At 35.5% G+C, this 15945-nt stretch overlaps 1 protein-coding gene across 1 annotated transcript in view; it reads right to left on the minus strand.

Moving 5' to 3' along the window:
* The window catches only part of ITGBL1 (integrin subunit beta like 1), a 142734-nt gene that overhangs the window by 18942 nt on the left and 107847 nt on the right, over window positions 1–15945 (minus strand). The window contains exon 8 of the mRNA XM_051780685.1: window positions 3410–3526. Coding sequence (XP_051636645.1) covers window positions 3410–3526 — 117 coding nt within the window. The remainder of the gene's footprint in view (window positions 1–3409; window positions 3527–15945) is intronic.

Consider the following 15945-nt stretch of genomic DNA (forward strand, 5'->3'; position numbering starts at 1 on the left):
GGGTCTGTAGTCAGACCTTGAAGGGGCAATAGTTTTAAACTGAAAGACAGGAGGTTTATCTTGGACATAAGGAAGAGATTTTTTTATGATTAGGGTGTTGAGACACTGGAAAAGGTTTCTGAGAGATGTGAATTTCCCACCCTTGAAAATGTTCAAGTCCAGGGTGGATGAGGCTCTGAGCAACCTTGTCTAGTGAAAGGTTCCCTGCCCATGTCAGGGAGGGGTTGGACTAAATGATCTTTAAATGCCCCTTCCAACCCAAATCATTCTATGATTCCATAATTATATGAATCAATTTCTAATAGCAGAGTGCTATGGTGAAATCTATGCTGAGTTTTCTTGCAACCTTTGTGGAGACATAGTGTCTCTATTCCTGGTACTGCATTGATGGACAGATGAATTTTTAAGGGAATGACTCACCATGATCATACAGAAACATGGTAATAGGGTCTCACTTGGTTGTACCCTAATTTATCATATCTTTCACCTTATGTCTTTCTACCGTTGCATGGACAGCTGGTCTGGAAAGCAAGCTATTAATCAATCTCTGATGGTCAGAGGAAGCCAGTAACAATTCTTATTCAAATCATTTAGGTTGTCATTCGTGTTTCTCGTTTCAGCATGCATTCAATCTGAAAACATGGGTGGTGTTTCTTTGTGCTTACCGGCACTCAGTGCTCACTGTCAGACCCTGCACATTCACAGAGTCCAGCTTATATTTCTCCAAAGATAGATTTACTACCAAGGGCTTATGTATTGACAGTGATTGCCTAGGTAGCAACAGTGGTAGAAAAATAGTAATGAAAAGAGGACAAGAAAAGAGGAAGGAATAAGCAGTCAGCAAAAGGTGTCAAGAAGTTCAGGCTGAGATGGAAGCATGGACAAACCCAAAAAGAGGAGAGGGAGATATGTTTGCTATTAGTGCAAAATTAATGAGAGAAGTTCAGTGAATAGATAAGTTGCAAAATAAGGTTAAAATTGGTAGAATATCCAAAAAAGAGAGATAGGCAAAGTATGGTATACCAAAGGAAATGTTCAAAATGTTATCAGGAAAGAAAGGGATAGCCAAGAAAAACATCTGACTATTACTAAAGAGTAGGGTAAAAGCTATCAGTAACACTAGAGGCTCTTGAGGATCTGAAAAGAAAAACAGTGACAGAAATTCCTACATTTGGTCAGAAACTGTGGGAAGAGACATTTCAATGAAACTGCAGGAAAGATGAAAGAAAATGAGTAATGAGTAAATGGTTCATATTATGAGTTTGAAGGTGAGGGAAGGTGAGGGGAGTTCAGTTGCTAAATGATGAGTGAACAGACACCTGCAACTGATGAGGACCCTCTGAAGATAAACATTTCTGTACTTAGTGCTTACACCTAAATAGGTGTTCCCCTTAGTTATTGGGGTGTGAGGTGGCCTCTTGAGGTAGGTGGATCAGAAGCACAGACATCCAGTGTCTACTGGATGGTCAAAAAAATAATGTTGCAGGATATGACAGCAGCAAAAAAAAAAGAAGGAAAAAAGTAGAAAGAATTAAAAAAAAAAAAGTAAGGAAAGAAAGAGAGAGAGAGAGGATAAATGAGGGAAGGAGCCATTTCAGGGCTCCAGCAGCAAAGAGAAGGAAAACTGATGTATGGCAGAGAACTGCATGATTAATTTGAATCTCAGCACACTTCATGTGGAAGAACCAAAAAAGTGCAAACAAAGAAACATTTCAGTGGCATGAAAACAGAACCAGAGGAAGGAGAAACCAGTTCTTATCTGTAAAACAATGAAAGAAAGAATGAAATCATGCAATAACAACAATATAAGAACATACTTGAAGGAGTAAATTACAGCCAAATCTAGAATAAACTGAAAAGATCTCAAATTATATTTATAAATATAATAGAACAAGAAATGAAATACCAATATTACAAAAATAACCTGTCTCTCTTTTGTATTTGTTGTTCCAAAATGAGGAAAATAAGCTTAAAGCATATGGATTGCAAATAATTCGTTCATTCATTTCTGCTATTCTTTTTGGACAAAGCAATTTAGACTAAAGGAGAGACTTTATTCAGGTAAAAGTGTAATCTAGACTGTCTTCTTGTGAACAATAGAAAATTGGACACTGGCTCAGGTGTTGAGGTGATTATTCATTTAAGTGTGAGGTGTTCTAGCCAGCATTAAAAATCAAAATTATCTCTGCATTCCTCCTAAAAAGGAAGAATGGAATTCTTGTCTATATTTTTCAAAATGTGCAATATCATTAGCAATATTAACACTGAAACACTGTTGTTGAATAATGTAAAATATGAGTGATATTAACAGAAGAGATATTTTTAAGCATGAATGATAATGAATTTTGGTTCCAAACTATTTAGTTGATAATAAATATCACATAGCTTTTCAGTGCTTTTCTGCACTTTTATGTCCTTTATACAAAATTAAATTTCAAAATTATTCTTTTCCTAGACATTCCTATTACAGAATTACTCTGAATGTTATAAATTATTATTATGGCTGTTTAGATATTCAAATCACAATTTTCTATATATATCTACAATCTGCATGGAAGACAGCATGAAGAAATATTTGCTGTAGTCAAAATTGTTAATGTACACAAGGATCACAAAACAGTATGTTTTTTCTTACATAGAAATAAGGATTATAATACAATGTGTCATTGTTCATACCAACTACTTTATCAATATTTAGAATCAAAGAATCATTTTAAAAATAAAGCCAGTAAGACCTAAAATGACAGCAGTTAAGATAAATACTACTCGCCTCCTTTTGAAATACCATGTAAATATATATATATATTTACATATCCAAAACTACCTGAGTGAGGTTTTCACAGTCAACACTAAAATAAACCATCTATATCTTCAATTGCTATGACACTGTCCCTCAGACATTTTAGATTCTTTCACGATATATTTTATGATTTTTTTAGAAAACATAGTCACTGTCAGTGACTATGAGACATTTAAAATTTTTTCTGGTCATTAATACCTCTAGGTACGTTACAACATAGCAAAACCTCAGGTGTACTAAACACAAAGTAAAATTACCTAATATTTCAGGTTCTTCTTCAAATGTCTTCAAATGTGTTCTTCTCTAATGGACATTGATAGAATTTGGATATCCTACAGCACTTACATTTATGCCACTAATTTTATTTAATCGACTTCAGTGTTAGTATTTCTGAAGTCTTAAAATAAATATTCACTAACATACTCAATATTTCTAGAGATTGTTTCTTACAAAAATCTGCAATCTATTAATAATAATTAATTATGCCAATCGTATATAGTGACATTATGTTATAAAATCAAGCAGAACAGAAAGTTATAAACTGTCAAGATTTAGTTATGTTATTGTTATTTTATGTTATGTTCTTATTTTTATTAAGTGAACACATACCCCCACAGACATCTCCTTCTGCATTTTCACACTGTCGATCATCACATTCACAGTTTTTGCCATGAACTCTGTTGTCTCCTGGAGGGAAACAAGTGCATTGGCCACATTCACATCTCCCTGTAAGAATAAACAGTTGATAGAGTCATTTCAGTGAAGTAAAATAAATTAAATGAAAACCTAAATTTATTCTACACTCTACCCCCCAAGACAAACTACAAGTCACCCTGTATTAGTTGAAATGTGTACATAAACATGATTAAAAAAACCCAAATCAAACAAAAAACATAGCAAACCAAAACTATTCCTCTTCCATGGCAACCAGAAGGACAGTATGTCACTGATATATCTTAGTGGAAACAGTAACAATAAGGAATCATTGGCATTGCATCCTTTTCATATCTGAACTTAGTATAACTGAGCTATGGCCCATGCTTATCTGCATAATTAACCTCTATAATTGATCTAAAATATTTAGCACAAACCTCAGAAACTCCAATATTAATGTGATCAGAATTAAATAGTCTCCGCACAGGGTTATCTAAGATACTCTCTATTCATGCAGAAACATAACTCATCAAATACTCTACCAAGCACTTCGAAAGCACAAATGCCTATAATTTTTCTTGTCTAGATCTCAGGAAACAGAAGTCAAAAGCACAACCTTTGTCAGTCTCCCCTTCCATCAACCTATTTACAGGAGAGCTCCCCAGAGCTTAAAGGGCCAACGGATTTATCCAAGCTCCAACAGATCTTCCACTCCAAAACCCTCAGTGCTGAAAGTGCTAAATAGTAATAGTCAGGTGTGAAAAAAATTAATGTCAGGGACAGTCTTACATTGCATATATCTGAGACAATCTCATTTCAGGTAACACTGGCACTAACTTCTAAGGGTTTGCCTCTGTATGTTTTTAAATTGTTTCAATGCAATACTGGTGTGAGAATGTTCTAAATATGACCCAAACCATGGACAAAACTAATACATTTGGTGGGAAAGACTATTATGTGTAAAAAAAACCCACCAGAGACATGGATTAGGATGCAGAAAAGCCTGCTCCTCTTGATTTAACTTAATCACAGCATGAATGAGTCTCAGCCTAGGCCTGCCCACTGCTCTACTGACTGAATCCAAATTTACTGCAGGAGCAAATATTTCTAGAAACTAAAAAACAATTCTTCAAGTGCAGCCTTTCATTATGTAACCAGATCGTTAACCACACACTACATTAATTTTTTTAGCATTTTCGGAAATATTTTGCTGAATGAAAACCTTAATGGAGGTTTTCTAACTGTAAGTTTTGTGACAATAAAACCTTTTAGGTTAACCTATTGGCAGAGAATTCTTAATATTTTTTTCCATAATGTAAATTTATTATATTTATTTGGGAGGTTTTGTTTTAGTTTGATTTGGTTTTACTTAGGTGTTTGTTTGTTTGTTTGTTTTTAATAGTCTAATTCAGTTGGAGTAGTGGGGGATCTTATTAGTAATGGAAAAAAATTCTCAGTTCATTTTATAGCTGCTCCAAGCCTCAAATATACCTTTGAGCTGACCTTCTATATGCCAGAATTCAATCTAGAAGGACATAAAGTGCAAGAATTTTTAAAAAGTCATGCTGATAAAGAGAATTAGAGCAAATACTTCATGATAACTTTATGATATACATAGTTTAAAAACTATGCTGCATTGGCAATTATATGGGGATATTCCTTCCAGAAAGAAACTTATAGGAAGTGCATCTACCACATCACTAAATACAGTTGTGTTTAGTAATCATGTCAAAAATTAAGATATGATTGTCTACAGAAGAATTGATGTTGTTTGTCTTCATTGTCTTAACTGTAACTATTTGTCAGGGAGAGCCAAATTAGAAATTGAAAAAAAACAATTCCTTAGTACTTAAATATACAGAGAATTTTAATGAGTCTAAGTTGTTACTATTTAGGGCTCTCCACCATGCGTCCACCTTAGACAACATGGTTGTTTTTACAAATATGTCACATCACGGTGTCCCAAAGAACAGTTTGTCACCCATGGGCAGAGAAGTACCTGATGAACAGGACCCATCTGCTGTGAAGACTCTATAAAATAAACAAAAAAGAGTCTTTAACAGTGGTACCCTGGTCAGCTATTGCTATAATAAAGAGGATGCCTGAAGGATAATAAAATCAGTTTAAGCAAAAGTTGCTTTGATGAGAGGAGTCATCAGAGATGGAAAATCCTCCAGAGGAATGAGCAAAGGAAGGCCCTGTAATGAGGATTCTGCATGTTCTGTAATTAAGCATTATCTTCTGTAATGCTTAATTTAATAAGCCAGAATGACCTGAGAGTCCAGTGGCCAGTCACTTACGCTGCAATGGGAACAGGTTCCTCTCGGTCCTTGCTGCAAGTAATGTTTATTCATTTTATGTAACGTGCAACAGTTTCACCAGCAGAAAAATGGAAGGATGCCCATCCCCAGGCAGATAGGGCACATTTTTTCAGGTAAGAGATACAAGCTCAAAGGGAATTTAGGTCTTACTTTCTCAGTCTTCTCAGCTAATGAACAAAGCACAAACACATATATTCAAAAAGCCTGAATTATTTGTTAATATCTGTGCTTCATATTTTATTTTGCCTGGTTCCCACCTAAGTTCAGAGTATGGTTTAGATCATCTGACTGCAGACATCAGCAGAACTGAAAGTGTCTCGAAAATAGACAAAAACCTCAGTCAGCAAGTGCTCTAGAAAAGGATTTCTGATTTCTCTGAACTGTTTCTTCACTTTTAAATATTCAAAGATACAGTTATAGTAGCTTAGTACACCGCTGTTGTTTATCATTCCTTTACTTTCACACATGTTACAAGATCAGCACTAGAAACAAGGTTAATTAATTTAGTGGTGGCACTTAATAATTGCAACTTTTTACTGGCTTCAAAATAATATTTTGCCTCCAAAAGTACTGAGATTTTGGTTAGATTGTGTAAGGTAGGCTCATTCTAAGGAGATAGTTTAACTGAGAATTAAAGTCCTATTGATTCTGAACAGCTAACTGCATATGATGTATCTGCTACTGAAATATCAGAAGGCACACCTTATTCTGTGATGTTCTTCTCTTATTTATTGTGATAAAACACTTACCAAATAAATTCAATCATTCAAAAATAATTTGAAGCTCACATTGTACTGAAAAGGATAAGCACCTTACTAAACATGCTCTTTCTTTGTATAGAATAATATGTTTAACATAGCAACCTGATTATGCAGGGAAAGCCAAACACATCCTAAATTCTCTTTAAATTCCAGGACATACAGAAACAATTAAATACAGGATTACTATAATATTCTGCACCTTCTCAACCTTCTGTGCAAGAGCTACACTTGAGTAAAAAGAAATCAGTTGACTTCAGACATTTTACAGCAAGTGGTATCCACTCCTCCTAGCTAAACAAGGAGAGTAAATGTCATAATCTGATGGCTCAGATGAAGGGAGCTTTATGATGGAGGTTGTATTAGCTATTAGTGTTGAAAAGCTTAACCTACCTATTGCAATGCAAGGTTCTAAGAATAGAATAATTATACAAGACATTTATTTGCCTTCACTTTTAGTATTTTCTCACACTTTTTCCTCCCATTGATGTCAGAAGGAGTATTAAATTATTCCTAATAATTGTTAGCACTTGAAGATTGAAAAAAGGATCAGTTTAGGTTGGGTTTTTTTGTTTTTAAAGGGAATTGAGGTGCCATATCTCATCAAAACACATTAGTTCATTAGATAATTGACTCTAGAATTCTAAAAAATGCCTTTTGATTTTATTCACCATTTACTACAGCATTTTTTCATTCCTCATGTCCAACGTTTATGAAAGCATAACTAAAGTAAACAGTGTCTAGATTTACATTAAACCTGCTCCCACTCAAATTGCTGTGACCATTAGCTGCATGCATTCAAACCAATTCCAGCTGCCTACATAGACTGACTGAAAATCTCCTTTGTACAGGTAATTTTCATTTTAAAAGACTGTGATATAAGTATATAATTTGTGTAATAAAGCATTTTTACCCTGTTGTTGCCAGTAAAATTATCAGGAAGAAATAGCAATAGCTTTCAATGTAAAAATAAACACTGAATATAATAAGATTAATACGATATACTTCATTGCCTTTTCCTGTCTATAACTCTACAACGTAAAGGATTTTTCTGTGCAGGATGCTGAATTTTTATCTTCTAAATGAAAACAAATAAATAAAGCTACTTTTAATTATTTTTTTCTTTCTTTATTTTTTTTTTTTTAATGTGTAAGAAATACTGTACCAAATTGCACTGAGAATGTGCTAAAAGCAAACCAGGTTCATTGTCATCCTGGAAAGATGGTGTTCCAGGCCAATGATAAACAGAAGGGAATGTGCCTTTAGGAAGGACTTTTCTACCCTGTGGCTGTCCCAGGCTTAACATCTGAAAGCATTGCCTATCAGGAATTGCAATTTCTTTGTTATCAAGTAATCTCAAGCAACCTGAGCACATTCAGTAAAGCTACTGTGTCTTTCTGCCAGCAGAACTCATTTCATTGCTGGATGTGAACAAGATGATCTAAAATAATGTTCAGAAATGGCAAATCAGAGAAGAGGGGTTGGAAGATTTGTACAGAAGGTCACAAAGTTTCAGGGGACTTAGTGGATGAGGGGAAGCAGACTTGACTAAAGGAAGTAATACCATATAGCAGCTTCAGGTAAGGTAAAAGAAAATTCATTGGTTGAATGGTGGAAGAAAAAAAGACCAGTAAAGGGAATAAACAGCACCACAAAATGGGCAAACAAAATGCAGTGCTTGCCAAAAATAGGGCGGACAATATCATCATGTCTTGTTCAGTCAGAGGTGCTAAGAACAGTACACTCCAGCTGAGCTTGATCAATGTGAAGAAATTTAGAGACTCAAACAGAAAACAAATACAGACTTCTCAGCAGCTATGCATCATGTGTTCTGCATGTCCTACTCCCAAAATAGCCTGGAATTAATTCCCACACCTAGAATGGTTTAAAAAAATCATATAAAAATATCGTACTGACTAGACAAAAAAAAAAATCTGCCTTTTACATAGAGGAATCCTTTGTGTTTAAAATGCTGGCAATTCTTAGATCTGGTTGGCTGGATAGTTTATGAGGTGCCAGAAAAAGTGAACCATTGAAAGCATCTTAAATACGTGCAAAAGTGTCCTTAAAACCTCTTTAAACATATGAATATCTGACTGATTTCACCCAAATGATGAAAATCTGGAGATTAGCTTCTTGCATGGATTTTAGGCAAGCAAGATATGAATCATGTCACCTGTAGCCTTTAGTTATGCTGGGAAAAAATTTCTTCTCCTAAGAAAGCATTATGAACTTATCTCAGTACAAGTTACAAGAACCACAAAGGATTTCCTTGCTTAGTCTGCACAGGATTTCTCTATTAGGCTGTTGCAGTTTGAGGTGGAGGGCTTGTTTTTGTGAAGATCTTTTGAAAATTGGGTGAAAATTGTGTTTTCCACAGAATGTTCAAGCAACAAACCTTTTTTGTTTTTCTACAGTACATTATGAAAAAATTTTGTGCATTTATCTCCTCATACCTAAGAAAAAAACATTCTGCAATTATTAAAAGAACTGCTTGTTTAGATTTGTACTGGGAACTAACTTTCTGTTTCTGGATCAGTATACAGAAAGTAAACATGCCTTGAGTTACTCATAAAAAGAGATTATTTGCAGCATGACTGACCCAAGACCTCGACTAAAGATATAAAAGCTCCAGAGAAGAACTTAGCTGAATCATACAGACATAAAGTGAAATGAAAATTGCTTTAATAAATCTAAAGTAATTTCCAAACTTCAGATTTTTGTACTACTTTTTTTTCAAGAATTTTATACACTGAAGCGACTTTTAGCAGCAAGTTCTGGGATTTTTATTTAAGTAACATCAACAATAGCTGAAGCATCTAGCTGGCTTAAATATCTGTATTTTTCTTAGTCTTACTAGTCACCCCTCAACTGCAATAACTGCATCATCTACTACATTCAGCACTATCAACAGGGTTGAAATTACTGTATTCAACTATTATGATGTAACTATATCACACGCTTTGAAGACTTGTAGCTATAGCTGGTAAAATTTATTCCAGATTGCATTATCTCACCTTAGGCCCATATGTGACTTCAAAGGCCAGGGTACTTTCACTAAATACTTTTACTGTTACACTTGTTTTTATTTTAATTTCCATATCACGCTTGAAAAGCCTATTCCAAACCTGTGTTAAGCTCTCAGTGACACAGGGCCAACCAGTATTACATGGAACATCATAGTCCCATGTGAAAGGGCTGGGAAGAATTTGAAAGGCTTTACAGGTGTGTGCAATGCAATGTCATGGTGGCTCTGGAGATTTTGTGTGTACAGCTTCTCTTATCCTTTTCTTTTAGGAGTGAATACTTAAATTCCCATGTCTATTTATCACCTACACTCAGTGTCTTGTAAAGGCTGTTGGTGCAAATATTTGGCCTAAAAAACACAGCAGAAATTCACAAATTAAGAAATTCTTTTGTTAAAGCTTCCTGAGACTTTCCACTATTGTATGTATGCTTTATGAAGTTGTTCATTGGCACAAAATACCCAACTGTCTATCATATAATGAGGTGTGTGGGTATTTTCTCAGACAGAAAAGGTATGTTTCTTTTAATCTTTTACAGATTTAATTGCTTGATGATGTGAAAGAGCACTAAAAAATTGTCTGACAATTTAGTTTTTTCATAAGGGGGACAAAACACCCCAAAACGCAAAAAACAAGTAACCCTAAAATAAAAAAAATCTCAAGAAATAAAAGTATGTTATCCCAAACAACAAAACTCTCACAACAGCACGAGCAATCGATTATCTAGTATCGTAAAAGCAGGCATTATGCAAGAGCAATTGCAAATGGCTGAGACTTGCCCCCCAGCTTTAGAACACACATCATGTATGACTGGAAGCCTGATTGCATAGTTGGCATATGACATCTGAAGTAAATGCTTTTTCTTTGTGACAGCCTTAGAGTGAAATACTTCTTTAGATAATTCCACTCAATGGCACCACTTTACAGATTTAGCATCAGATAGTCATTTAAAGCTCTTGCTGATCAGCACTACTGATTTGTATCTCCTTTTCCAGGCTGCCTTTCTTTTTTCTTTTTTTTTATCTCCTCCTTCTCTTTAAACATTTGGATAAGAAACACTGCTGCATTGCTAGTATCCTTTTGAGATTGTTAATTTGATACTTGTGATCATCATGGAGCTGACATATCTCCTCCATCTACCTGCTCTCAGTAGCACTCCTTTGAGGATACACTCCTTGAAGGCTGTTATTTCTGCATGGCCGACAGGGAATTTCTAGAGGAGTTCCAACAGGGGAATCATCAAGAACACCCCTGCCCCCTTTGCAGGAGTAGGATTTTAGTTGTATGCATCACTTTTCCTGGTGACATCTTCCTCAGGTTCTCCCATTTGTGAGGCATCCTTGCCAATTCACTCACTATATTAAGGAGACAAGTAGGACTATGAAGGCAATTACTTCTCCGTTTGAAAGAAAGGTGATAGTCAATATCACCACACAGAAGAGAAATGTGTGAAGAAGACGAGAAAGAAGGTGGCAAAACACTTTCTAAAGAAATGTGTTGTTAAGGCAGAGAACAGTGGAAATTGAAGAGGAGGAGAAGGAGTACATTGGGGAAAAAGAGAAAAAATAGACAGCATGGTAAACATCACCGAAGATGTACAAATCCTAGAATTCAGCAAGCCATCATCTGATTTTTAACTGCTCTTCCTCTCCTTATCTCTTTTCATTTTTTTCCCTCCAAAATGCTTTCAAGGACTCAAACTATCAAGAAAAACTACTGTAAAGAGATCCAATAAATCAAGTAAAGGATACACAGCATTTTACTAAAACTAACATCTTCTCCATAGAATATTAAGAATAAAGTTATGTTTGATTTAAAGGATCTGATTTGGAAATGCTTTCCCTTCACCTCGACAACTATCAGGAAAAATAAGTCTCATTTCCCTTTCAGCCTGTCCAACTCTTCAATGATTAGCATAAGGTGTTATAAAATATTTTCTAGCCAAAGCCAAGCTCATGAAGAGGAACAATCCAACAGTGAAAGATACATGAAACACAAAGCCATTGTTCAAGAAGCCATGATGGTTTCTGAGACATTTAGAGCTTTATACATTTGTCTGCCTTATCATCCGGAGGACTGACTGCTTACCCCTTTTTTTTTAACATGATCTGCCATGTAATGAGTCATAGCACTAATTCCACAGAGATATTTAATTTGCAGATTAATTTACTGGAAAATGTCAACCGCTTTGTGGAAATTTAATCATCAAAATGTTAACCTTGTTCACTTCCTCCTGATGCCTGCTGTTTATTAGGTAGTAAAATTCAAGATATTTTAGGGTTGTAATAGAAGCCTATCTATTAAAACATTTAAACTCTTAAATGCTCTGCTCTTCGAAGCTTTAGCTAAGATTAAAGAGCTTTATAATGGCAAAAAAAATTATGAAAATATTCAACTGCATAGCAACCATCAATATTATTTGCAGATAAAAGACTGCTAAATTCAGAAACCATGGCAACAAATGACATCACACTGTATCTACCTTATTGATTAGCTTTCACCTAAAGACTTTTTGCAGAAACGAAAGACATTACCTAGCAACTGCATCATCTATTGAGTTGCTCCAAGTTAAAATGCTCTTGCCCTTCACTCTTTAAGCAAATTTTTCCTTTTTTGTTGCCAACTGACCAGATTGTGGACTAGTTTCTCATTACAAGGCTCTCTATTTAATCTGTCATAGAGACAGTGTCTTACAGCTCTTAAAATCTTTTCCCCAAATGTAATGTCATCTGAGAAATAATGTTTCTTCCTGGCACCCAAAAAGGCTGTCTCTGAGGAAAAGTGCATAATATGGAATGAAGAAATAACAGCTTTTGAAGCAGTTTGAATGAAGGACTAACAGATTTTTAAATGCAAACTTTATCTTTAGAAAACAACACAATCCTTTATTTCCCCACTGTATGACTTCAAGTATCAGTAGTAAATTCTTTGTTGCAGGTAACCCTGAGTTTACATATTTCAAGAAGAGTGCATGGCAATAACAAACCAGTGACCCAAGAGTTATCAAAGGACTAGCCAGGCACATTATATATCACTCTACGGGTGAGTACTTATTTAAAGTCCTTGAAAGTAACACTGAGCATCTGTCTTGACACAACCTCATGCACTGACAAGGACACTGGTAAGACAGAGGTAGAGAGAACAGGTATAATTAGGAGCTGCACGTATTTATGATGTTTGGATGACCTGAATAAAACCCAGCAATTAGTGATGGCAGTTTTCAAGCTAGTTGAAATACATGTAACAAGTCATCAAAGCCTAGTAGTGAGAGCTTCGTTGTCTCTGCCACAGAAAATTTGGATTGAAATCTGAATTACAGATCAGTCTCCAAACCTTCCTGACAAACACAATAGTGCTCTGAAACACTAAAATGTAGGCATTTTATTTTACTTTGTTAACTCAAGGTGTTATGAAGACCTCAATTCTAAAACAAATGCCTATACCTTAATATTTTTGCTAGTTCTGAGAGCAAGAAATGGGGTTTATAGTGTGAATTAGCCTCAAAATTTCTAGAAGGATCACTGTGAAATAAGATGTGTTCCTGCCAAGATTTCTAGTTTGGCTGAAACTGACCTTCATTTTGACAGATTTTCATTTTGCCACAGATTTACGTGTGTGCTTAAGTTGTAGACACAAAATGCAGCAGTCTGTGTCTGTTCTCAGTGGAGCAGCCCACTGAAAATATTGATTTGTCTGGAAGAGCCTCAACCCTCTGGATAGGACAAGAGGAAACACCACCTATGGGCAAAAGAGGTACTTGAAACTGAATGGATACTAGGAATCAAGAATTTATGTTTCACATTAGTGCAGGGACAATTAGACTACCACACAAGATGAACCTCCGGGAGTGCCAGGGAAGTTTGTATAACTTGCAGTTCTTCCCGCATTTCCTCTCTTATAAGAGGGAAGGAGAGAGAAGAAAGAGTCCCCAGTGTTCCCCAGAAAACTTTAAAAGCTCTCCAGCAGCTGGAGAATTCAAAACACATGACTAATCCCTTGAAAACTTCAGTCAATAAGGTTTTGAGGAAAATTTCAGTAATATGCTTAATACTAAATATTGTATCTCTTTTGTTCTAAGGATTTTGTCTAATCTTTTCTGTCTTTAAAAGTCACTGTTTCAAAAGTGATAATGTTGTCAATATTGATCCATGGAAAAATTTAAGATGAAAATAAGATTACCAAAATGTCACTTTTTTATAGCCTTGGAAACATTCTGAAGTCAAATGAAGCAAAAAATAGAAAAGCTAAGGTCTATTATATAAATCAGAGAGTAAGAGGATCTTTTACAACTGATTAAAAAGGTTAAGACTGTAAAGCCTGATAAGTACTGTAGGGAATTCTATGCAAAATTGAAAACATCTCTCCTCTGCTGTTTTGGAAATAAGTATAGATATTACACAAAATACTGCTTTGTCAATCTCAGTCATCATGTAAAACACAAAGACAATGCAAATAGTGCTTTCTACAGACCAATTGCTTTATTAAATATTTAAAACTTCATCAGAAATGAGATTGCTGGCTAAAAAAAAAAAAAATTAATCCTTCAAGGAAAAAGCAATATTCACTGCAACAGTTTCTAGAAAAAAAAAAAAAAACAAAAACCTGCTAAGCGAAAGATCAACTTAGAGGAGAAATCTGGGCCTATTGAGTGAAGCCTGAGTGATTTTATCTTTCTGGATAGAAAAAGAGAAAGAATGCATCAAAGCCACTTGCTGTAGCAATTTGTGTCCCCCAAAGTACTTCTTCTAAACAGGTCCACTAAATTGCAAGCTAAAACTTCCTATTTCCCACTACTGAATGTATGGAGAACATATTGTTCCCAGAGATAGTAGTCACTATTACAGAAATCTGAACGTAGCTGCAACTCCCTACCCACTGTAGCTATTTAGGAACAGTTCTTTGCAACTTTAGAGCAATGCTACTCCAGCAGAGAGGAAAGAAAGAACTCAATCCTTCACATAAACCAGGTTTGTGAAATAAACCCACAGAAGGTAATTCTAGTACTTTTTTAGTCATAAAAAGTTCACTGGTAAAACAGGGAAATTTCAGATGAATTGAGAAGTGTGAGAGGTCTCTGGGAGCTTTTCCCCACTTTTTAGTGCTCTTGCATTTAAAGGTAGGAGTAGAAAAAGTTATCCGAATGGTTGCCAAGGCAGAAGAAGATAAGACATGATGAGAAGACCATTACAACATCTAGTTACACTATGGTAAGCATTCTCTAGAACATGTATCTGTAAGAAATGTAATCTAACAGGTTTCACCAAAGAACTAAAGTCCCAAGACTAAAGGCACAGATGAGGATGAAGGCAAAATTTGGGTGGGTAGTGAAATAATACAAGAGTTAACTGAAAACTCGTAAATCTGACAAAAAAAAAAAAAAAGATTTTGACAGCACATTCTTAGATGAGAAGAACAGAAAACTTTTGGCCATGAAGTCAGGACACAAAAGCAAACCCAGAAATAAAGAATAAAGCTTGAAGGATGAGTTCGGAGTGTTCCAAGCACCCTGAGAAATTCAAATGTGAACTGGAAAGAAAGAAAAGCAAAGATGTCTGCAAATCACTGAATCACAGAATCATTTAGGTTGGAAAAAAACCCTTAAGAACATCGAGTCCAACCATTAACCCAGCACTGCAGAGTCCACCATTAAAACATGTCTCTAAGTGCAATAGCTATATGTCTTTTAAATACCTCCAGGGATGGTGACTCAAGCATTTCCTTGGGCAGCCTGTTCCACTGCCTGACCAGCCTTTTGGTGAAGAAACTTTTCCTAATATCCAAGCTAAACCATTCCCTGGTGCAACTTGAGGCCATTTCCTCTCATCCTATAGCTTGTTACCTGGGAGAAGAGACTAACTCCCACCTTGCTACGACCTCCTTTCAAGTAGTTGTAGAGAGCAATAGGTCTGCTCTTATCACTAAGGAACAGATAAGGGAAGCAGGTAGGCATCAGAGCTCACAGAAAAATAAGTGGGTGATGGTGAGAAAATAGAAAGTGAAATGATCTGCCAAACAAAAGAACAAAGTAAGGAGAACCTGTGACGCCCATTCAGCAAAAGGAGGCAAATTAATCTCGAAAGCACAAAAGTATGCCAAAGGGGTGAGGATGAGTAATTCTGAGGAAGATGCTCCAGAAAAGTGAAACCCAGGTGTTCTCAGGAAAATTTTTCCAATTTGAAGAAAAGTGTCATTAAAAGAGAATTAAAACACAACATCTAGGTCAAGCAGTGGTGTGAAGAGAGAGAAATGCTGTATTGTCCTCTAAAAACAAAAGAATTCCTGTCCAAGTCAAAAGTACTTTATCTATGGAAAGAGCCAACACATTTTCCATAATAATAAAAAAACAGACCCCGTTTCCATAGGAAGACAGCTCAGATTAATCAAGA

Source organism: Manacus candei, unplaced genomic scaffold (genome assembly GCF_025592945.1).
Source record: "Manacus candei isolate 608988 ecotype Guabito, Panama unplaced genomic scaffold, ASM2559294v1 h1tg000014l, whole genome shotgun sequence".
Lineage (NCBI taxonomy): Eukaryota > Metazoa > Chordata > Aves > Passeriformes > Pipridae > Manacus > Manacus candei.